This window comes from Colletotrichum navitas (genome assembly GCF_030913465.1).
Source record: "Colletotrichum navitas strain CBS 125086 chromosome Unknown LY79scaffold_2, whole genome shotgun sequence".
In the NCBI taxonomy this organism is placed as follows: Eukaryota; Fungi; Ascomycota; class Sordariomycetes; order Glomerellales; family Glomerellaceae; genus Colletotrichum; species Colletotrichum navitas.
Window position 1 is genome coordinate 969,144 of NW_026850548.1, and position 19,605 is coordinate 988,748.

The following is a 19,605-nucleotide window of genomic DNA, read 5'->3' on the forward strand; positions in this document are numbered from 1 at the left end:
CTTCATCATCTCTATATTTCAGGAGCTGCTCAGCGAGTGTTGTAAGCTGCCCGGATAGGTAGGGTCACCTTTTCCCCTTTGTGTCTGGCAAAGCTTTCGCCTCCGGAGCTTCTTGGCTTCCCCCCGTTCGTATGGGCGAGAGAGAAATCTCAATGGTCGGGACTCTTCCTCCCAGGACGGCCCTGCAGGGTTATTCCGTATCCTTGCCCTTCCCTTCTACAGCAACATGGTCTGCACCTTGTCCGCGGCAATTCTGTGGTAGTGAATTGACGCAACGATACATCCACCTAACTTACCCACGCTCAGGCTTACAAGTTTGACTGATTCAAGCATCCCCGTCCACCCCCTCTTTTCTCCTTCTCGGCACCCATTGGTCAATGGGCACCCCGGGAGGCACCACCGAGCAAGCGGGTCATTGAGGATGGAATGTGTTTTTGACTTCCGCTTCGAAAGGAGACGGCGCGGTAGGCCGCCGGGATAGGTAGGCGGCGGAGAGGGTGCAGCTCAGCGTGTCTTGGCTTAATTTGTTGTTAAAGGTTTCGTGACGTAGATGATGATGATGGGTAGCTGGCCCGGGCCCGGCAAAGCCTTCTCCTCGACTACACCTCCTCATCCCAAGCTGTCGTGTGCTTCTCTTTGCATCCTCCCCTTATTTTCACCTCTTTCTTTTCCTTTTCAACTCCTCCTCGGACGGGCGTATCCTCTCTACTCGGGCTAACTAGGGTCACATCTCCGTGTCGGACTCGGACAAACGACCGCTTTTGAGCGTGAACGAGGCCCGGGCCGGGCGGGGGGGGGGGGGGGGGGGGGGGGGGCAGAAACGAAGAGGCAAGGTCCGCTCTGACGTATTGCAGGCCAAGCTTTCACCCTGGTGAGCTACAACAGCTTGACGTCGCTCGGAGCAATCTCGCCCTCGACTCGCCCCCCCTTAAACTCGACTTTCTGCCATTCACGCAGCTCGCGCGCCCGAGGTTGCTTTCTCTTCTTCTGCCGCTACCTTCTCCCCTCTTTATTTTTTCTTTCTCCCCTCCCGCCCTGCGGACATCCACCGGCTGGACTCCCGGGGCTTTCTCTCCTTCTCTCCCCCGGCTTGACATCCCCGTTTAAGGCATCATTGCCTCGCCCGTAACAAGCAGCCCCGGCAGCCGCGGCCGAGATGGCTTGCTCAGCTCCCGGGAGGGTTTCCAGGTCTTGGGAGGACTCCTAGAACCGTAAGGCGTCAGTCACGCCGTCGCCACCGCTGAGGCAGGGCCGTTTGAAAACGTCAGCACCAGCCAACTGGGACTCACCTGCTTGTCGCCGCATATACACCACTTCCGAAAAGCCATCCATCGAAGCCCTGGACCGCCGAGATCACGAACCCGCTCGCTGCAACCCGGATCCTTGCGTTCTTTCTCCGTCTTTTTCGTTAGAAGTCGACCGTCAACCCCGTTTGTCATTAGTCACCAGCGCCCTTTCTCGAGTCGAAAACTCCAGCCGAGACAACGAACATCAGCACGGCTACTAGTGTATCGTGTGTGTGTGTGTGTGTGTGTGTGTGTGTGTGTGTGTGGTTTTTCTTCTTCTCCTTCTTCTTCTACCGAATAGGTGAAAGATGATATCCCTTGGTTTCTCAGTCACAACTGGTCCAAAATGTTGGACGGTATGGGAGATACCTTACACTTGAGCCAAGATCAGGTATTGTCAGATAAGCGGCCAACGCTTCACTTTTGTCCTTTGATTTTGTTGTTGTTTTGTCTATCAGATCCCATCTTGCTAGTCCGGCTTATGGGGATTCTTCTGTGCAGCCCAAACATCCCTAGGGTATCAGGTCGCAGTTCCAGCCCTGAGATTTCGGCTGGCTTTGTCAAAAATACGGGCTAGTAGTCATTATTCCCCCCTCCCAAACCATTGCTTATAGAAGGGCCATGTCCGAAAACCCACTCCTCAACTCCGAGTCCGGGAATACACGATGGCGAGTGCGTCAAAATCATGCAGTGATATATCTCGCTCTCCACCTATTTTGGTACAGCCTTGGCTTCTCATGATGGCTCATCCCCATCAAAGGCGCTTTACGCCTGTTCGAACACACTGTCTGGCATGTGGTCGTAGTTGATGTCAGCACTGCTGCCGGACCTCGAAGACATGCTTGTCATTGCGCGCTCAGAGCGTGCAGGAGACATTAAAGACATTTGGCCTGACGTCGGTCAACATCTCCAAACTCGTGGGGGGTAGGACGGGCTTCCTTACTGTCAATCGACGGCCTGTAACTACCCTCATTGTCGAGTGGCCTTTCGCCCACCATCCGGCTAGCGACAAAACTCTGTTTTTTGACACGCTCAGCACTCACCTGAACAAAGCGTCGAGCTTCGTTCTCAAGCCACAAGTTAATGTTCTGGTCATTGCAGTTGGCGTGGGACATGAGCTCGTTCTTCATGCGCGTAACCTCATCCACCAGCCCATTGTACTCCATCTGTAATTGGGCGTGTTGGTTCTCCAGCCCCTGCTTAGTTTCCTGCAAGTCTGAGACCCATTCCTTCTTCTTCTGGCGACACTTGCTTGCCGCGATCCTGTTCCTCTCGAGAAACTTGTCTCGTTTGCCGTCGTGCATATCTTGCGTGGGAGCTTTGCCTCTTTTCCCCTTCTTCCTCGGCGGGCTAGCATCGGAAGGATCAGTCGTCCTACTTGACTTGGATGTCTGCGTTTGAATTGAATTGTTCGAATCGGCCCTTGCGTTCGACTGGGAGGTTGATACAGAAGAAACATGCTGTAGCGTTGGCCGGTCATCGAAGTCTTCTTGCTTCGTTGTGTATTGCTCTTGATAATTGTGACCGTAGAGTGCCGGTGGGTTTCCAACAAGTGGGCCCCAGGCACTCGGCATGGGCATAAAAGCTGACGGATCGTGCGACATGATGTTAGGCGAGTCGATGTCTTCCGGAGGCGTGAAGTGGAAAGAATCTGGATTTAGTGTCCGAGGCTGATCGCTGGGGAATTCATCGTTAGTTGGTGTTGCGACATCAACCGCATCATTGAAGAAGCTTGGAGGGGTATTCATTGTCCGGGACAGGGAATTCGCAAAGTTTGGAACCAGTGTTGATCTCAAAAGTTCTGGTGGATTGAATCGTACCGACAGTTGGCAGAATTGGCTGGTCCAAGGCACAATCGTGCCCGTTTTGTCGTGCGCTAGCCTATCCAGTGCCCAAAGACCCCAAACGGTTTGCGAGTGTTGAAGAGGCCGAAACCTGTCGCTGGCTGCGTTGTGGGAGTCGACGGGTGGCAGTCGATGGATGTCGGAAGCAAACCAATTGCAGTAATCTCGTCGAGATACCCGCAGGGGGGGGATTTGGCAAAGCAAAAGCGAAGAGCTGTGCTTGGAAAGACGGAAGACTGGGAGAGGTGTACAACGAGTAATTCTCTAGAGTCCCGGACCGATTTCGACGCCTCCATATACTTGGTGATGGATTGGACCTGAGGTTCGTTGCGCAGCGGGATGCCTTGTGAGGGTACGGGACAAGTTATGGAACAGAGATGTCGATTGCTTTGGTTAGGCGGAGGGAACGTCTCCCCGTTACTATGACAATGCTGGAAGGACTGAGCTGCAATGCCCAGTAATCAGTACTTCGGTAAGACCAGTAGAGAAGGGGGTGCGTTTGAATGAGGGAAGGCAGTATGAGAGACTTGGCGGGATCCAAACTGTGACGGCTCAATGATGTGGACGGCTCAGCGGAGTTACTTTACAGGCCATTGTCAAGAGTGACTAAGACTACCTTGATAATCGCCCACAAACGGAGGGGCCGCTGCCATATGGGGCAACATGGGGAGTCGCACAGGCACAAGGCCAAATGCGGGCGGGCCCAAGGCCTGGGGAGTTCGAGGAGGGCTGGAGCAACCGTCGCGGAAGCATGTATTGTATGGAAAAGCTCGCCACTGAGTGCAAACGGCAACGTTGGAAGAGGGCTGGCTGGGTGACGAGACGTTACGAGGAGTCGCTTGGGGATATGATAGTGCTGCGGGTGTGCTCGAATGAATGTTTGGAATCTGCTTACCGTTTGCTACAGATAACCAATCGTGCACCAGTCGGGGCTAACCACTGGCGATGACCGTGAGCGCTGCCGCTGAGCTGGAGGAGAATGACGAGGCGATACTGTCGAAGCAAGTGGCCCCGCACGACAAAAGGTTGCTCGACAAAAGCAAGGGAACCGGCGGATAGCGAGATAGTAAGCGGCCCGTTTCAATCCCCCACGACGGCCCGTGGATATCCGGGGCCTGCTACGAGTGTATTGGTATTTTGGTAAAACGGTCAAAAGGCATGGGCGATCCCAGCTGGATGGACAGTTGACGGTGCTGGCTTGGGAGAGCCTGGTCGTGGTTCAGGACAGCCACCAATGGCGTGGGCGACTATGGGGTATCGTGGTGTTGGGTTGCCAGATGCCGTGATCGAAAGAGGACGCGGCAATCTCTGGTCATCAGTCAGGCAAGGATGTTCGGCTGGTGGAGGTGTGTGGGCACTGCTGAGATACCTAGTGCTTGCAGGATAGTCGGCCGACGGGATAACAGGGATGGGTGGAAAGTTGCCAAACGAGGGTCGATCAAGCAGGGTGGAATGGGGCGGCGCGTGAGAGGAGAAGAGAAAAGGCGTGGAAGACGACGGGAATGGTACGCGGCCTGCTGCTGCGGTGATGGTGACAGTACCGGAACGCGCTCCGACGATCGACGAAATTGACCCAGGAAGGCAGCAAGCCGGAACAAGGTGTCGGTAGGACTGGACCTCAGGTATGGAGCTGGACTCAGGCCGAAGCAGTGGGTGGGTGGAAGCTCTGCGACGGGAAGGAAGGGGGCGAGATGAAGTTGTCAGGAAAGGCGGTGGATATGGATTGGGGGGGTTTGCAAAGGTAGGTGAGGAAGGAGCTTCCTCGTCAATCGCATTATCTGAACGAACTGCCCCGTTTCTGCTTGACATTCATTGAGAGCTTAGCTCGCCCGGGCCATAGCTACTGTTACCCAGATCTGGAAGCAATGTAATAAGTAGTAGGTGCCTAGGTTAGGTAGTTCGGTATGGTAGGTGGGTAGTTAGAAGAAAGTGAGGTGGGCAGGGAGGTAGGTACTTGAGGAGTGTTTGAGGCTGGTCTCTCGGTAAAGAGCAAAGGCCCCAGCTCACTTACACTTCACAGTATTTTTACACAAGAAGGAACAAGGCAAGGTACCACACCACCTAGATAGGTAGGTAGGTAGGGGATAGGTAAGTAGGTAGGTAGGTAAGTAGTTGGAGGGGAAGGCGGGGAGGCGCGTGCGTTTACCTGCAGCGACACACATCCTTTTCCATCACCTACCATTTCTCAGCACCAACAGTGCTGCCTTTTGTATTGGCTTCTGCACAGAGACAGACGGGATAGCGGGGTATCAGCGCCTGCTCCCTTGTGTCTCCCAAGCTCCTGCACAAACCGCTTCGTGTCTTATCAAGAGCACTGTCTACCTACCTAGGTAGACTGGACCGACAACCTACCTAGGGTACCTAAGAGACAGCAGTACTCAAGCTCTATGTTGCTTACTTGCCTAGTTGCAAAAATGGGGGGGAAATGAGAGAGAGAGAAAAAACAGTGCAAGGGAAAGGATCAGAGTAAGGATAACGGGAAGGAGAAGATGACGGTGACCTGAGGCAGATGTGCACACACACGTACGTATCTGCTGTGGTACCTAACTGGGGAGGTACCTACCTACCTAGGCCCGGAAGAGCAATTATGGGATGCCGGAAACTGTCTCGAAATTCCACATGCCTTCCACCATGCTGCATTCCCCCTCTTCCGGGTTCGCCGTGGGGCATCTCTGCCTTGGGGGATTAATACGTCGGCAGAAAGTTGGAATACTGCGGCCAAGTCCCTGTTTTCGGACGAAAGCTTCCGGAGCTCTCATTTCACACTACCTACCTACCCGGGTACCTATGTACCTCAGGAGGTGGGTATGCTATGTGCGTGTGTGTATGTGTGTGTGTGTGGCTGTTTTCCTCTTGCGATAGACCGAAACCCGACACCGGGTGCCTACTTGCCTACTCTACCGACATCTGACTGAGCTGCCCCGACTTGAGCGGCAGCCACTCCCTGTCGTGGACGCGTACGGTCTTCGTCGGCGTTGGTTCGATGTGTCTGTGTTGGCCAAGGTTCAAGCTCGTCTGTTGTATGTGACCCGCATGTCTGCCAACCACAGCGACAGCAAGAGACACAAGCACAACTGGCGACGCTAGCGACCGAGTCTGTGCGTTGTGCGCTGTCTCGTCTTGTTACCTAGGACCTTGCGCTAGAGCCCATTGGATTCCAGACGAGAATGAGTTGTGGTCGAAGCAAGCCCCAAATCAAACACTGTAGGGGTGAGCACGGGCCGTGGGAGCTAGCCAGGTACTGAGGGGTTGGCATCACAGAGACACAGAGACCTGAAGCCGGAGAGAGGGGGATCAGATGTAAAACCACCTACCTAAACCACCTACCTACCTACGTACTTAGCTAGGTAGGTACCTACATGCGTGTAATACTCCGTACTTAGCATCCGTATCCTCCAGGAACCAATGAAAAGCGTCGCGGTGAATGATCCTGGAGCCGGGGCTGCCTGCCTTCCGCTTCGGCCTTGCCATTGGCAGCAATGAATGAACGGGCTTGGTCTTCCCTGCCGGTGCCGGCGTGGGCACGGCACGGCACCGCAGGGCGGCAGGGCCGAGCGCTCAGACAAGGGAGCAGAGGAAGCTCGGGAGCTACATCGTACCTACCTAGGTGGGGAAGATGAGGGGCAGACCATTGCCAAAAACAGCCCAGAGCTACCTAGCATTCAGGTGACAAAAAACATGGCCGCTTGTCCCGACCACTACCATATGGTAACCGGCCCTTTTTTTGTTTGTCATCCGAATGCCCAGGTACCTAGGTAAGTTGATTTACTGCGTAGATGGTACTACACGACGGCTGTGGTGGAGTAGACGTTGCACTCACCCACTACATCCGCGGTCCAGTATCAAGACTTTTGCCAACCCACAGCCGACTCTAGGTATTGAGTGGTTGCAGGACCTGAAGCCTTCCGGAATCCGGACAGACCCCATTTTGCAGCTAGTTTACCTAATGTAAGCTTACAGAGGGCCCCCTGCCCGCACGATACGAGATCGCGATGCTAGATCGCCGATAGCATGCGAATCGCTTCGTTGCGTGACGGCGCCGTGACAACTCAGTTACCCGTGTGTTGAAGCCTCCCTAAGTGGCAGCATCATGGCCCGAGAGAAAAACGAGGCAACCCAAGACAACGAAACCAATGGGTACCCCACACGCCAACTGACAACGCAACCGTATCGTACAAATACAGAGCGGGAGGCTGGACGGAGTGTACTGCACAAGTCCGAAACGTAATGGGGATACTCTACCAGCCCATCGTGCGTCAAGCGCAATACCGTCACGCAATAAAGGCAAGCAGTTCGTGCCCGTCGAAATTTCCAGAAATTACTTGTATTATCCCATCGTGGTCGGCCGTCTCAACCCGGCCAAGTGGTATCTTACCTAGATGTAGTGTACATTGCAGGTATGGGGCATTCCCTGCATAAAGCTGCCAACAATGGACCCTGAAATTGTCACCCAACCAACCGCCTTGTCTTTTCAGCAGCCGGCACCTAGTTTAGCCCCTTACCTGGTGCACACTTACCTGACAGGGGTTTTTTACTTTTGCCTGATACCATAGTACCTGTTCCACCTTACAGACAGTCGTCTCTATAACGGGTTGTAGCATGGTAGGTCAGACGGAAAGGCCATGGTTTATACGGCCCGCCCACAGCCGACTGACCATAAAAGTTGTAGTGATTGCGGCGTCTCCATCCCCGACTCATGTTCCGACCTTTGATCGGCCCCGGGGCAGTGCAGTGGGGTTTCGAATGCCTGCCGCGTCCAAGTTTCCAGGTTTCTTCCTGGGCCGCCATGCACCGTCGAGACTAAAGAGCCCTGATACGGCAAGAGATTTACATCTCAGGTCATGATGAGTTTCGACGCGTGTTGGAGGAACTCCGTATCGGGCGGCCGCGTGTGCTGGGGGAAAAGGGTGTGCGATTGCTACAGAGGGCCCTGCATGCATCTACAAGCCCAACATCGTTGGAAGCAATACCAAGCCACTGTTCAACCCGTGCTGGACTTGGTTGTTACCGAAATTTTCATCACGTTTCTAGATGGCTGCCCAACTAAGTAGGTAGTCTTCGAGGTCTCGTTATTAACGCCCGGGGTAGGGCAGAAACACACTGCGCCCTTAGCCACCAACATGAAGCGCTGCTCCTAGTGATCGCCCGGAACCTACATATTTATTAAGAAAAACAGGCGACGGGGTTTGAAATGACATCATTGCCGCGCAAGGGGCAATCCCCGAACGAGGGAACAAAGACTGAGCAAGTTCAGTGGCAGGAAAGGACTCCACTGGATGCCACGCTGGTGACGACTCAACAATCAGCCATCGATGATGGTGGTCCCGAACTGGTCTTCCGAGCCAACACCGAATTATCTAATTGGGCAAAAGCATCCTGGACGAGCCAGCCGGTCAAAAGTCAATTGATAAGACGCAAGGTCATGGCTCACCACCCAGACCCATTATTTACCCTTGCCTCTGAAGGGAGCGCGACAGTGAAGACGGTGATAGTGGATGGGACACCGTTAACATAACGTTTTGTTTGGGAGGACATCTCAGAACCGTTCAGTACGTCGAGACACGCATCTCTGGTCACCTGATGTGTCACCTGACACCGCGACGAGTGGTTTGCCGAGTGCCCCAAAACGCGTCTCCTAGCTAGACCAATTTCCTCTGAACACAACCTTGGACGGCCACCCTGCACCAGATTGTTTCCAGCGTGAACACCCGTGGCTTACTGAATCTCCATCGTCCACACGAGACCCTTGCACAACAACCGAACCGAGAAGCATCACCTTCACTTAACCCGTTAACTTAAGATGGCCGAAGCCACTTCAACCCCGCGCATCACAGCGCAGTACCTCGACAACTACGTCGGCCGCAACGTCATGCTCATTGGCAAGGTCCTGCAGCTGCGCGGCGACTCTGCCGTCCTCGATTCCGACGGCAACGTCACTGCCATCCTGAACCGTGTAAGTCCACATCTAATGAATCAGCGCTTAGTTCTTTCCTTTGATGGAGTTGGGTATCGGTATAGACTCTCCTAATCTTGTTGTCATAGGATGTCCACCTCACCAACGGCAACGGTGCCCAGGTCATTGGCAAGGTCAACCCCGATCTGTCCATCAAAGTTCTGAGCTCGCGTGATCTGGGACCTAATGTTGGTATGTATATATCTGCTTTTCCTCCAAATCCCTACTCATCCCTCCTCCGCGCTACACTACGTGCAAGGACGTGAAGCCTGGGCATGTACATCGAGTTTCTGCCGACTGGCTCCTCGCTTCCGTTAAGGCCCTGTGATCCAAGGGGAGGGAGGGCTTTACACATTCCTTTGCAAATACCGGGCATCCCATCCTCTCCATCGGAGTGACTTTACTCGAACAAGCTGACTTCTTCCAGACTACCAACTCGCCTCCGCCGTAGTCGAGGCGACGCACCACCACAAGTCCCTCTTTGTCTATGACAACTGACGGCCGCAGCCGTCCAGGTGCGTGTACGGGCAAACCCAGGTCACCGTCTCCGCGCCACGCCAACCCGCGCGTGCTATCAACAGCGCCACCACCCTGCCCCGAGCATCTGCGGTCCGGCCTGCCACGGCGACCACTACCGTCAATTCTCAACATCAGAACCATCAGCAGCAAATACCGCCTTCATCGCAACACCATCATTACCAATCGCAGCTGTACTACCACTCGCCCACACCAACACCGCCCTCGCCCGATTCGACAAGGCATCATTCCGCTATGCCTGTCTTCTTGACCCACCCTCCTTCACCACAGACTGAGAAACAGTCTCCTGGCACCCTCCGCCCATCGCCTCAGGCCTCCAGGCAGAGTCATCGCCATCAGCAAACCCTGCAAATTACCCGTGGCCAGAGAGTTGGTATTCCTTACCGTCCTTGTCGTACAGCAACTCCGCCCTCGACACCGTCGTTGACGGATCTACCCAGCCAACCTACTGTCCTCACGCCAAGCACCAGAGGCCTGCAGCCGATAGGGGCCAACAGAGACGTTGCTGGCGGACTCAGCAACGTATACGAAGGAAGAGATGGCAGGCATCCTCGACAGAGATGGGAACCAACGAGGCCAGGAGCACGAACCAAAGATGTTGACGATGCGGAACTACTTGACAACATCCTGGACGGTATCGGGCGCATGGCTGTCGGAACTGTTGCCATGCAGATGGACGAGGCCGGGAGGTGGAGGATCCGTCGCGATTCGGATGGCGAGAGCACTTAGTAGGTCGGAACGCTACCTCTTATCGCAGGAGATGAGGCTCGATGCGCACCTCCATTTTACCAATCGTGGTGCTAATGACGATTTTATGAGGAAGGGGGTTCATCCCGAGTTGATAGTGATATGAAGGTTCGCATTCATAGACATATATGTCTTGACCCCTGCACACAAGATCGGGTGCGTGACTTGGCTGTGCGCCACTCCTACTCTGACATCTGCCAGCCCAACATTCATTCCTTCGCGTCACTATTCAAATATCGCCATCCGCTAGCAAGGCCTGTGCCGCCTCCCAAACCTCAAATAATGCTCTCTCCGACAATACCATATGTTGCTCACAAACTCCTGTTGAATGGTCCCAAATGGGTCCAGTCCGGCCGGGGTCCCACCATGCTGCAGCCCCGCCATCGCTGCTCCTGGGTCCATCCATACCCTTCATCGCCCTCCTTATCCTCTCTGCAACGACCTCTCTGTCCTCTGTGCCCGTGGTTTCGGTGCTGTTTCTCTTGCTGTGTGATGGTCGATCTGTATCGTTTTGCGCGTCACCCCCCTTGATTCCTTGCACTTTGCGAGTGAAGCGTTCGAGAGCCGACACGCGCTTTTCTGCCGCCTCGGCGCGGGCTTTCCACATAGCGCACTCCCGTTTTGCCGCGCGCAACTGTTCATTTAGTGTTCCAACATCCATGCTCTCCTTTGTTTCTAGTTCACGCCGCATAGATAGGTTCTCTCCAGTCTTGGCATCTAGCTGTCTCTGAAGACTGCGGATTTGACTATGAAGCGCCGAGTTGGCGCCAGGACTTGCCGCTCGTACAGAGACAGTTTCTGAGCTGAGCTGGCGCAGAGAGGGAGTGGATGGCGGCTGACGGGGAAACATAACATGTTGCGCGATGGGAGGCTGCTCAGTAGGCCTTGTCATTGTTCCAAGGTTGGGAAAAGCCCTTTCATCGCCTGGAGTTGGGGCCGTTGGAAGATGATTCTGTAGCTTTATATTATCTGGCGTCCGCCGAATCTGCGCGACCGATGGCTTTTCCAGACAGGGAATCCACCCTTTACCATGAGCTGCTTGAGACACACCCAAAGAGCTCATGCCACCGTCTTTGGAAGCACAGTGATGATGACCTGCCGGTTGGGTGTGTCTGCCTGGAATTTGCCAGCGTTGATCTGGCTCATCCTTGCCAATACTCGAGACCGAGGCTTTAGGCTTCGGAATTCGGGGAGACGGCGTAGTTACCCGAGAGAGGCTCAAGGCTATCTCATTTGGCCGTGAATAGCGGGAAGCTGTAGGGGAAGGCACATAGGGCGACTCCTGGGAGGCTGTTTCAAACATTGCTGCCATAGCCTTCACCCCAACTGGCTTTGAAACAGATCCACGAGAGGGAGTTGAGCTGCCACGGCTCCCATCACCTGGCATACGTGCTGATGGTGTCATAATAGCCTTCATTGATTCCTGAGGTCGGTGAGCAAACTCCTTCGCCATGGCTACACTTTGGGTTCTCGAAGGAACTGGCTGGGACATAAGAGACCGAGGATGCCTGGGTTCCGGTCCTCCCTCGGCTATACGATACCGTTGTGGTAAAGCGCCAGCTGCCTGGTCATATGTATCTTGATGGTCAACAAAATGAGACAACGCTTTGTGGTCAGAACTGATCGGAGGCAGCGTTTCCTACTGCGGCTTCGAAAAATCGGTTCCTGTTGCCCTTGGAGTGACTGGTTCCTCGCTCTTGGCAAGAAAACCCTTCGGCGTGATTTGAATGGGACCGATGCTCTCCGATCTTGGGTCGAACTCTGTACTTTGCCTCGGAGTTCGTAGAGGAGAATTAGGAACTGGTGACATTTCGAGTAGTCTCGTATGCATAGTACGGCTGGCATCCAATGACTTGCTTTCCGTTCCTGGATCTTGTCTATGCTTTGCCTCAGATAGCATCTTGGTAGTGTCGTTGCCACCGTGCTCTGTGCTTGTCCTGCATCTGGGGCCTAGCGGCTCTTGTGTCGTATCTCTTTTGTCCAGAGTCTTGGGAGGCAATGCAGATTGAGTGGGCGTACGTGGACTTACTGCCTCGGGAGAGAGATGCCTTGCGTTGAATAATTTAGGTCCTGGACTGATTGAATTTGATATTCGACGTTTATCGTTGCCAAGAAATCGACGAAGAGCCGAGGAGACGGTTCCTCTAGTCTTCCGTCTAGTTGCCTCGGTATCTTCAGGTGAAACCTCATCCCTTCCGGACATGGCCTGTTCTTTTGATTGGCTGCTATCTCTTGGGTGTTCTGTAGACGCTCGCAGCTCTCGTAGTATATCTGTGAGCTGTATTGACGAGGTTCTTTCTGGCACCACCTCATCCGATAAACGAGGACTCCTAGCCAAACTGTGGTTGTGAGTCGCGAGTCTGTGAGTCTCATCAATAGACTTGCTGTCCTTCCCAGGGCTGGTTTGCCATCGACTCAAGCTTCCACGACGCGTTCGCCGAGTTTGAACAAAATTCGATTTTGAGATTTGTTGGGAATTCTCGGGTTGAGAAGCTGAGCTCTTCTTAGGAGTGTGCGAGATGGTTGGAGAGTCATTCTTGGACGATGTAAACTGCGGCCCTGCGGCACTCGTATCGTCTACCAAGCTCTCCTCTGCCGTTGGTGATAATGGATTTAGAGATTGACGCATGGATAGTTTATTTGAAGAGGCCGAGTGTGACGCTTTCGGCCGGATTCTCTTGATGTTAAGCGTTTCGCCTAAGTTTTCCGTTGTTCTCACAGTCGGCTTCCCTCCGCTTCCTGCCACCCATAAGCATACGTGAGCTTGATGGACCGGAGTTCGTTTTGAACTTACGTGGAGCTGGTGTAGGGGTTGTAGGAGATGGCGACCTCTCTCGGTTGAAAGAGTTAGCCGGAGAAGACCGCTTGCTTTTCCATCCTTTGGGCAAGCCAATGGTGAATGGCTCGGAATTCGACGACCGAAGAAGCCCTCGGCAGCTCGGGCTCTCCAGTTCATGGCTCGTTATGGCTAAAATCGACAAGTTCTTCATGTTCCGGACGACCTCACGCCAGTTTGTGATGAGCATCTCAGCAATATCGTTGGCCACGTGGATTTTGTCGACAGATAGAGGGCCTCCTTCGCCCTGTGTTGCAATCCTACGCTGCCGTCCCTTCTTGATTTGAGGTGGGGTGAGGGGAAACAGCAACAATCCTGAAGACGGGTTTGCGAGCTTCATAGTGTAAGAATCCAATAAATCGCTGACGAGAAGCGGTCCAAACACGATTCCCAAAGCTGTGTATCCCATAAGGTCCGAGGTCGGAAGCGGTCGACCCTGCTCGTCCTCACGAGCCGCTGTCTCAGCAGCACGACCGATCAAGGAAAGAAGACCAAATACAGCACATATCAGTTCTCGGCGATACTGAGATTCGACGGTCCCGATAGCTAGCGCAATGAGTCGAGCGCGAGTCTTCGTGTCCTTGGTGCGGCTAAGCTCGGGCTCTTTTCGAAGCTGGCTATGGATGGCCACAAAAGCGTCAAAAAGCGAAAGGGAGCCTAATATACCACCTGGAAGTACGGAAAGAAACTTTTTGAAGGCTGAGGCTACATCTTGCGGGCCAGCGTTGATATGAAGTGGAAGCGTAGGGCAGCGGATCGTACCAGTGACCTCCTCTCCAGCTTTCTCGTAGCAGTAATAGTCGAAGATTGCATTGACAATGCGGACCGATCCGGAAATACGAAAGACTCCCCGTGTATTAGGGCCTGGTGCGATGTCGGTCAGGATACTCTCCACAGGAATGGCTCTGTCAACATACCATACTGGGCCAAGTATTGAGCGGTGGCCCGGAAGCAAGTTGGCAAGGCGAGTGAGCCAGGAGCATAGTCGGAAGGGAGGTAGAAGAGGCTTTTGCCGCTCAGTCGAATCATTGTCTGAAGATCGAGCGATGTAGGTTCTGGTTTTCGTGAATGAACCAGATGTAGGGCGATGTCGCTGACGCTTCTCTTGTGTCTGACGGCCCCGGGCGGCCCTTTTGGATTGGATGGCTGTCCGGATGAAGCTGGACGAAGCACTCGAGCCCACCATCTACGCTTTTCGGTCATAATAGCCGGTATCCTGGGTTGCTGAAAGACTCAGCAGATGATTGGGCGTAGACACAATACGACACTTACATCACCCTTGAAATCGCCGACAACGAGCACTCGAATTCCGTGCTACGGGTACATGTCAGCCAAGATCAAGAACCTTCAGAAGGGTCCGACGCAGCTAAATAGCCTGGAGTGGATACCGAGATGTTTTATACCTTCTTGGCTAATCGATTGTACTCCTGAATAAACCTTAGGCGATCCTGAACGTCGTCCGTATCTGAGAACATGGCCAGATCCCCAATCGATGATGTCCATGTTGCGCTGCTCGGGAGAAGTCTGCCTCGGTGCCCTTCTTTGATGGTCAAAACTGGCAAGGTGTTCGAGGCTGCAAGTGGTCGTCCACCAACATCACTGGCGTTGATAGATGCCATTGAGGCTGCTATAGGTAGCCGAGGAGGCACGGTACTGGTCGGTGCAGTGCTCGTGGTTTGGCTTGTGAGGGTCCCGGTCTCAGGGTCTCGAGACATGACTGAGGGTAAAGATGGTTCATTATTATTGTAAGGCTGCATCGGAAGAAAGACCAGGGAGTGGCTGACCAAAACCGTCGTATACGAGCGAGTAGGCCAACTGGCTCGACTTCAAGGTGGAGAATATCGAATGTCCAACAACGGCAATTTATGAAGTAACGTAAAGGACTGGGAGACCGATAGCGTATGATATCAGCCGGCCCTCCTGTGAAGACAATGCACCTGCCAAACCGAAATGATCGGACCTCATGCAGGTGGAAGATGAGGGCGTGCCTGCCTCCTGCCGTCAACCCCGTGGTCCATCAGTACCTATCGTGACCGCACCTGCGATGTTATCATTTTTCAGTCACGGCGGCGGATGAAGCCGCTGTCGTCGTTGCTGCCGCTCTCATCTGGCCAGTATCCAGCGCCCGCGACACCACCAGCGGACAGAGCACATTACACGGGGGGACAGCGGCCGGGTGTAATGTTGGGCATGTTCTCATTTCGTAATGCAGCCAGACAGCCGGCTTCTCCGTAACCTCCCCCCAACCTCTATAATGAAGCGAATAAATAATGATGAGGTACGCGCACCGTCTGGTACTCCTCCCAGTTACGCCTCCATACGCCTGGCACATGCTGATACCATGTCTACCGTTTCCCAAGTCATTCCAGCGAGGATCCGTCGCTCTTACTTCTATGCAATTCCGATTTTGTTCCAGCTTCAAGGTTCGTTGATATCATCTTCTTCTCCATGCAAGAGTACATACTTGAGTATGTCTGACAGGGAAATGACACCCACGAGTCGGTTGTCATCGTCCACTACTATCAAACGATGCACTCTTGACTTGCGAACTGTGTCAAAGATTGAGTCCAGTCTGTCCTCGGGACTGCAAGTGTAGATTCCGGGCGAATCGTCAGGTCGCATGCACAGTGCCTCTCCAACGCTGGAGGATAGCTCTTCGTACGCACCCCCTTTGATACACGGAATGATGTCGACTGCTTCGAAGACGTTAAGGAGATGGTTGTGCGCATCCACAACAGGGACGCAAGATATGTTCTGCTTGACCATCATGTCGACCACGTTGAGGACTGAATCGTTCATCTTGGCGGTAGCGAGGTTCTTATATGTGCCCAAGCCAATCTCTCTGAGGGACTTTTTCAACAGGACAGTATTGTGTTCGTTGTTGACAGCGATGAATTTAAGGATTCTGTACTGTGTTATGACACTGACAACCATCTCGCGGCCGGTTTCGTCGTCTACGTCCACCAGGGGAATTCGGCGAGCGCGCGTCTTAAGCATGCGGCGACAGGCCTCATAGAGAGGTCTCATTGGGTTGACGGACACTGTCTCGAGAGGGGAGGCCCCGATGGCCTTTTCGATATCTGCAGACATGTTGGCATGCAACCCGGAGCTAGTGTGACTATCTAGGACAACGTACCTCGCAAGCTGCTGAGTCGGAACTGTTCCAGTTTGTGCATCTCGTCGGGAAACTGACAATAGTACTGGATCACGTTAATGTAATCTGTCGCTGTCAGGAGGCCGGCGAACTTGGAATTGTGCGAATCCCATAGCGGCGCAGAAACGATAGCTGTTGGGCAGGTCAGAATAGATGCTCGGCGCATCGAGGGAAACATGACTCGTACCATTCTGGATGAGGATGTTAAGACTCTTCTTGATCAGAAGGTCGTTATCGAGCACTATGAGGCGGAAGGAGAGCGGCAGGACATCGTAGCTAGTTCGAACTTTAAGGAAGTCGCGAATGGATCTCTGGTTAGGAGGGCAATGTTAGCGACAGCTCGGAGCGATACAAAAGTGCCCCTCACGATGGCGTCGTGGCCGAGGAACAACCCCGCATGCGCTCGCTCTGATCAGGGAACGAAATCGGGCACGGGCACGGGGTCGGAGGGGCGCGCGAAGATCGCGGGGTTGATCAAAGAAGACGGGTGGCTTACCAGACCCTGGATTTGATCCTTGTCGAGCGGACTGGCTGGTTTCTCTGGCATTTTGCGAGCGGCGGACGAAGAAGGTCTCGGTCGAAGATAGGATGAGGGCGTGACGAAGGGGAGCTCGTGACCATGTGGTCTCGCGATAGACGCAACAGTAGCGACTGCGGGTGGTTGTAGTGGACCGCTACCGCTAGACCGTTGCTGATGCGACGTGGGCATGGAGCCAGCATCGGCATTGCCCTTCGAAGCCGAGGAGGCGTCGTCCATAGTGTCGTCGTACGAGGGCTAATGGCGCGCGTGTGGCCCCTCTGGACGCTGGACGGGCTAAGAGTGCGAAGAAAGCGGGAGACGGGGACGGGAGAGACGGGAGGCAGAGACAGTAAGCGGAATGAGAGGCAACAGGAACCAAGAGGGAAAAAGAGAGAAAGAGAGGAATCCGTGGACCGAATAATGGGCTGGGCTAGATTGGACGGACTCCTTGTGGTGAGTTTCCCATGGGCTGCTCTTTTTTCCCCTCCCAACGTGCAGCAGCAATGAGGTAAGGCGAGAGAAAGATTCCTACTTGCCTACCTCTAGTGTACCTGAGGTAGATACCTAGGCAGGTAAGGATTAGTTAAGAGACCTACCTAGTGTGGACAGTTACAGCGGTGGTACCGGGAGTGGCACCGGTACTGGCAGCAAATAGCATTTATCTAAGCTGTGTCCCTCTTGTCTCACTTGCGGAGCAGTGTACCTGTTCTGTAACCAGCCTTTATCCCTTTATCTTTACCACAGATAAGGCCCCGAAAAGTGACTGCATTGGACTTTGGCGAAACCCAACCGATTAAGGTAGGCCGGGGGGACATCGACCGTCTGGATCTTGTTTTTTTTTTCTTTTTTCTTCATCCCCCCGCAAGCGCGGTCTGGTGTCTGGTGCTGGCGCTGACATTTGGCGTTGCCAGAATGCGGTGATTATCGACCGAGTCGCAAAGATGCTCATTGTTCATGCTTGGCGGTTTTTCCTCCCAGGTTGTGCGGGGGCTGACCGCGACATGGTGGCGTGTTTCGCCATTGGTGATGACCTCAAAACTTCTACTATAGAAACGGGGAGAGTAAATGCGACCATGTTTCTTCAGTGCTGTCCAATGTCTCCGATGACCTTTTCAGAACCCACAAGGGAGGGGGGATGCACACGCAAGGCGACACACCCAGCTACAAGGTAGGCAGTCGAGCGATGGGCAACGACAATGACAAATAACAAGAAACAGCATCTTGTTGGTGAAGAAGCTGCCGTCAGCATTCCGGCCGAGATCAAAAACACTGACTGGACTCAACCGATCCCCGCGCCTGCGGCGGTAGGCTGGCTCGACACATATTTATTGAAGAACAGGGTCAGATTTAGCTAACGAGAAACAAGTGATGACTCTCCGCCCGTTGCTGTCCGACGCTTTCCTTTTCCAAGACAGCTTGTCTTGCCTTGGCTCAAGGTCTGAAGACACATCTCCGAAGAACATGCGAGTTCAAGACATTTCCTAAATTTCCATTTGAAATTCTCAGCTTATCGTTCAGATACCAACAAAAATTCGATTGCAATCTACCTTGAATGTGAATACAGCTAGCAGTTGGGTCTTTTCTTGTATTACCCAACATCACTGTCTGACAAGATGGTCTGTTCTTGGCTGGCTTTAGGCGACATGTGTGACAACTACTTGGCCTCGCGTGACACTGGACCCTGAGACCCTTCTGATATTGGCGCCTTATTGCTAAGTGCAAGCCATCAAGGCAAGTCTGGAGGGAACATGGCAACTGAGAGTGCAGGCCGATGTCTAGCTTGGGCGTGTTCATCTGAAACCTCCTCTGGCCCAAGATAACCGAGGCAGAGCTCCCCAAGACAGTGAGTGAGCACATCGTAGAAGGGAGGAACGTAAGCTTGCAGTCAGCAGTACACTTCTGCTCGAGCCTCTATGCACACTCATTCCACGATAGGAGCATCGCCACAGCTGCCTCAGGTGAGTAGAACATTCTGGAAATCGCTCACTAGCTCTCAGCGATGATATGACGATGACCAGACGATTCCGATGCAGAGAGAGAGAGAGAGAGAGAGAGAGAGAGAGAGGGAGAAAGAAAGAGCAATAAAAGTTCGTGATGATGATGGTCTGGAGAGGGATTCACGTCAACTTCAAGCTATCATGTCACCAGTGTGGCTTGCGTTGTTTACCAAGAATGCCTCTAGAGGCAGCTCTTGGCTTTGCTTCTTCGTCCACCCTTGCCCAAAGTCAAATGCCTGAGCCGGAGAAGGCATCTTGAAAAGTGTAAAGATAAGGCGTCATCATCGAAGGCGCCTTTTGGAGTTCCCACATGTAAAGGAAGGAACAAGGTGGTCCGCGTTTCCCAAGCTCGAGGTTTTGGATTGCGCGGCAGCGTCGCCTGAGGGACATGGAAGACTGGGTCTTGCTGCAGACGGGAAAAATTAAAGAGTGAGGCGGTGGGTGGGTACCTTCACTGTTTTCGTCTCACTGGGGATAAGTCACTGGCCAGTCGCATTACGAGTAAAAGCCGGCGCACGCTGCAGGTACACTCGAACCTTCCTGTGTACACTGTACCTCCTTTCTCTGGGACCTCTAAGCCGGAAGGGGTAAGAAGGCCCAAGGTTATCAGTCCCACATTGGGTTCCACGGGCCTTTCTTTCGTGCTGCTGTTTTGTTGTGCTTGCTCGCTGCCCGTTGCTTGGTGCGTACCCCACCCCACCTATCGTAGGCAGGCAGGCACCTTACCTCGC

The 19,605-nt window shown here is 53.6% G+C and overlaps 9 protein-coding genes across 9 annotated transcripts; 3 read left to right on the top strand and 6 right to left on the bottom strand.

The window, feature by feature from the left end:
• Nucleotides 1–2,051: 2,051 nt before the first annotated feature.
• Nucleotides 2,052–3,034, bottom strand: LY79DRAFT_586258 (bZIP transcription factor; the record flags this gene model as incomplete). The annotated part of the gene is made up of 2 exons (XM_060560608.1): nucleotides 2,052–2,176; nucleotides 2,230–3,034. The coding sequence occupies 2 exons, from the start codon at nucleotides 3,032–3,034 to the stop codon at nucleotides 2,052–2,054; spliced, it is 930 nt and encodes a 309-aa protein (XP_060420190.1).
• A 994-nt stretch (nucleotides 3,035–4,028) lies between these two features.
• On the top strand, nucleotides 4,029–4,325 carry LY79DRAFT_145480 (uncharacterized protein). Its single transcript, XM_060551000.1, has one exon. It carries the CDS (start codon nucleotides 4,110–4,112, stop codon nucleotides 4,272–4,274), a length of 165 nt encoding a protein of 54 aa, XP_060420191.1. The 5' UTR covers nucleotides 4,029–4,109; the 3' UTR covers nucleotides 4,275–4,325.
• On the bottom strand, nucleotides 4,082–5,041 carry LY79DRAFT_145550 (uncharacterized protein). Its single transcript, XM_060551001.1, has one exon. It carries the CDS (start codon nucleotides 4,937–4,939, stop codon nucleotides 4,280–4,282), a length of 660 nt encoding a protein of 219 aa, XP_060420192.1. The 5' UTR covers nucleotides 4,940–5,041; the 3' UTR covers nucleotides 4,082–4,279.
• Nucleotides 5,042–8,594: 3,553 nt separating this feature from the next.
• On the top strand, nucleotides 8,595–10,349 carry LY79DRAFT_699447 (replication factor A protein 3-domain-containing protein; the record flags this gene model as incomplete). Its single annotated transcript, XM_060564892.1, has 4 exons — nucleotides 8,595–9,083; nucleotides 9,173–9,275; nucleotides 9,511–9,530; nucleotides 9,591–10,349. The coding sequence occupies exons 1-4, from the start codon at nucleotides 8,931–8,933 to the stop codon at nucleotides 10,347–10,349; spliced, it is 1,035 nt and encodes a 344-aa protein (XP_060420193.1). The 5' UTR covers nucleotides 8,595–8,930.
• Nucleotides 10,350–10,512: 163 nt separating this feature from the next.
• LY79DRAFT_535596 (uncharacterized protein) lies at nucleotides 10,513–11,413 on the bottom strand. Its single transcript, XM_060556522.1, has one exon. The coding sequence runs from the start codon at nucleotides 11,257–11,259 to the stop codon at nucleotides 10,597–10,599; it is 663 nt and encodes a 220-aa protein (XP_060420194.1). The 5' UTR covers nucleotides 11,260–11,413; the 3' UTR covers nucleotides 10,513–10,596.
• Nucleotides 11,414–13,051: 1,638 nt separating this feature from the next.
• LY79DRAFT_683564 (RhoGAP domain-containing protein) lies at nucleotides 13,052–14,232 on the bottom strand (the record flags this gene model as incomplete). The annotated part of the gene is made up of 2 exons (XM_060564613.1): nucleotides 13,052–14,067; nucleotides 14,121–14,232. 2 exons carry the CDS (start codon nucleotides 14,230–14,232, stop codon nucleotides 13,052–13,054), a joined length of 1,128 nt encoding a protein of 375 aa, XP_060420195.1.
• Nucleotides 14,233–14,553: 321 nt separating this feature from the next.
• LY79DRAFT_145608 (uncharacterized protein) lies at nucleotides 14,554–15,118 on the bottom strand. Its single transcript, XM_060551002.1, has one exon. It carries the CDS (start codon nucleotides 14,958–14,960, stop codon nucleotides 14,601–14,603), a length of 360 nt encoding a protein of 119 aa, XP_060420196.1. The 5' UTR covers nucleotides 14,961–15,118; the 3' UTR covers nucleotides 14,554–14,600.
• A 503-nt stretch (nucleotides 15,119–15,621) lies between these two features.
• On the bottom strand, nucleotides 15,622–17,114 carry LY79DRAFT_575270 (uncharacterized protein; the record flags this gene model as incomplete). The annotated part of the gene is made up of 4 exons (XM_060559693.1): nucleotides 15,622–16,283; nucleotides 16,340–16,489; nucleotides 16,545–16,668; nucleotides 16,854–17,114. 4 exons carry the CDS (start codon nucleotides 17,112–17,114, stop codon nucleotides 15,622–15,624), a joined length of 1,197 nt encoding a protein of 398 aa, XP_060420197.1.
• A 366-nt stretch (nucleotides 17,115–17,480) lies between these two features.
• Nucleotides 17,481–18,420, top strand: LY79DRAFT_535602 (uncharacterized protein). The gene is made up of 3 exons (XM_060556523.1): nucleotides 17,481–18,045; nucleotides 18,095–18,181; nucleotides 18,244–18,420. Exons 1-3 carry the CDS (start codon nucleotides 17,819–17,821, stop codon nucleotides 18,317–18,319), a joined length of 390 nt encoding a protein of 129 aa, XP_060420198.1. The 5' UTR covers nucleotides 17,481–17,818; the 3' UTR covers nucleotides 18,320–18,420.
• The last annotated feature ends 1,185 nt before the right edge of the window (nucleotides 18,421–19,605 follow it).

Coding starts and splice junctions, on each gene's coding strand:
- LY79DRAFT_145480 (XM_060551000.1), top strand. CDS start 4,110: ATGACGAGGCGATACTGTCGAAGCAAGTGGCCCCGCACGACAAAAGGT.
- LY79DRAFT_145550 (XM_060551001.1), bottom strand. CDS start 4,939: ATGTCAAGCAGAAACGGGGCAGTTCGTTCAGATAATGCGATTGACGAG.
- LY79DRAFT_535596 (XM_060556522.1), bottom strand. CDS start 11,259: ATGACAAGGCCTACTGAGCAGCCTCCCATCGCGCAACATGTTATGTTT.
- LY79DRAFT_145608 (XM_060551002.1), bottom strand. CDS start 14,960: ATGCAGCCTTACAATAATAATGAACCATCTTTACCCTCAGTCATGTCT.
- LY79DRAFT_535602 (XM_060556523.1), top strand. CDS start 17,819: ATGCTCATTGTTCATGCTTGGCGGTTTTTCCTCCCAGGTTGTGCGGGG. Junction 18,046..18,094: donor GCGACACACCCAGCTACAAG/GTAGGCAGTCGA, acceptor AACAAGAAACAG/CATCTTGTTGGTGAAGAAGC. Junction 18,182..18,243: donor CGATCCCCGCGCCTGCGGCG/GTAGGCTGGCTC, acceptor ACGAGAAACAAG/TGATGACTCTCCGCCCGTTG.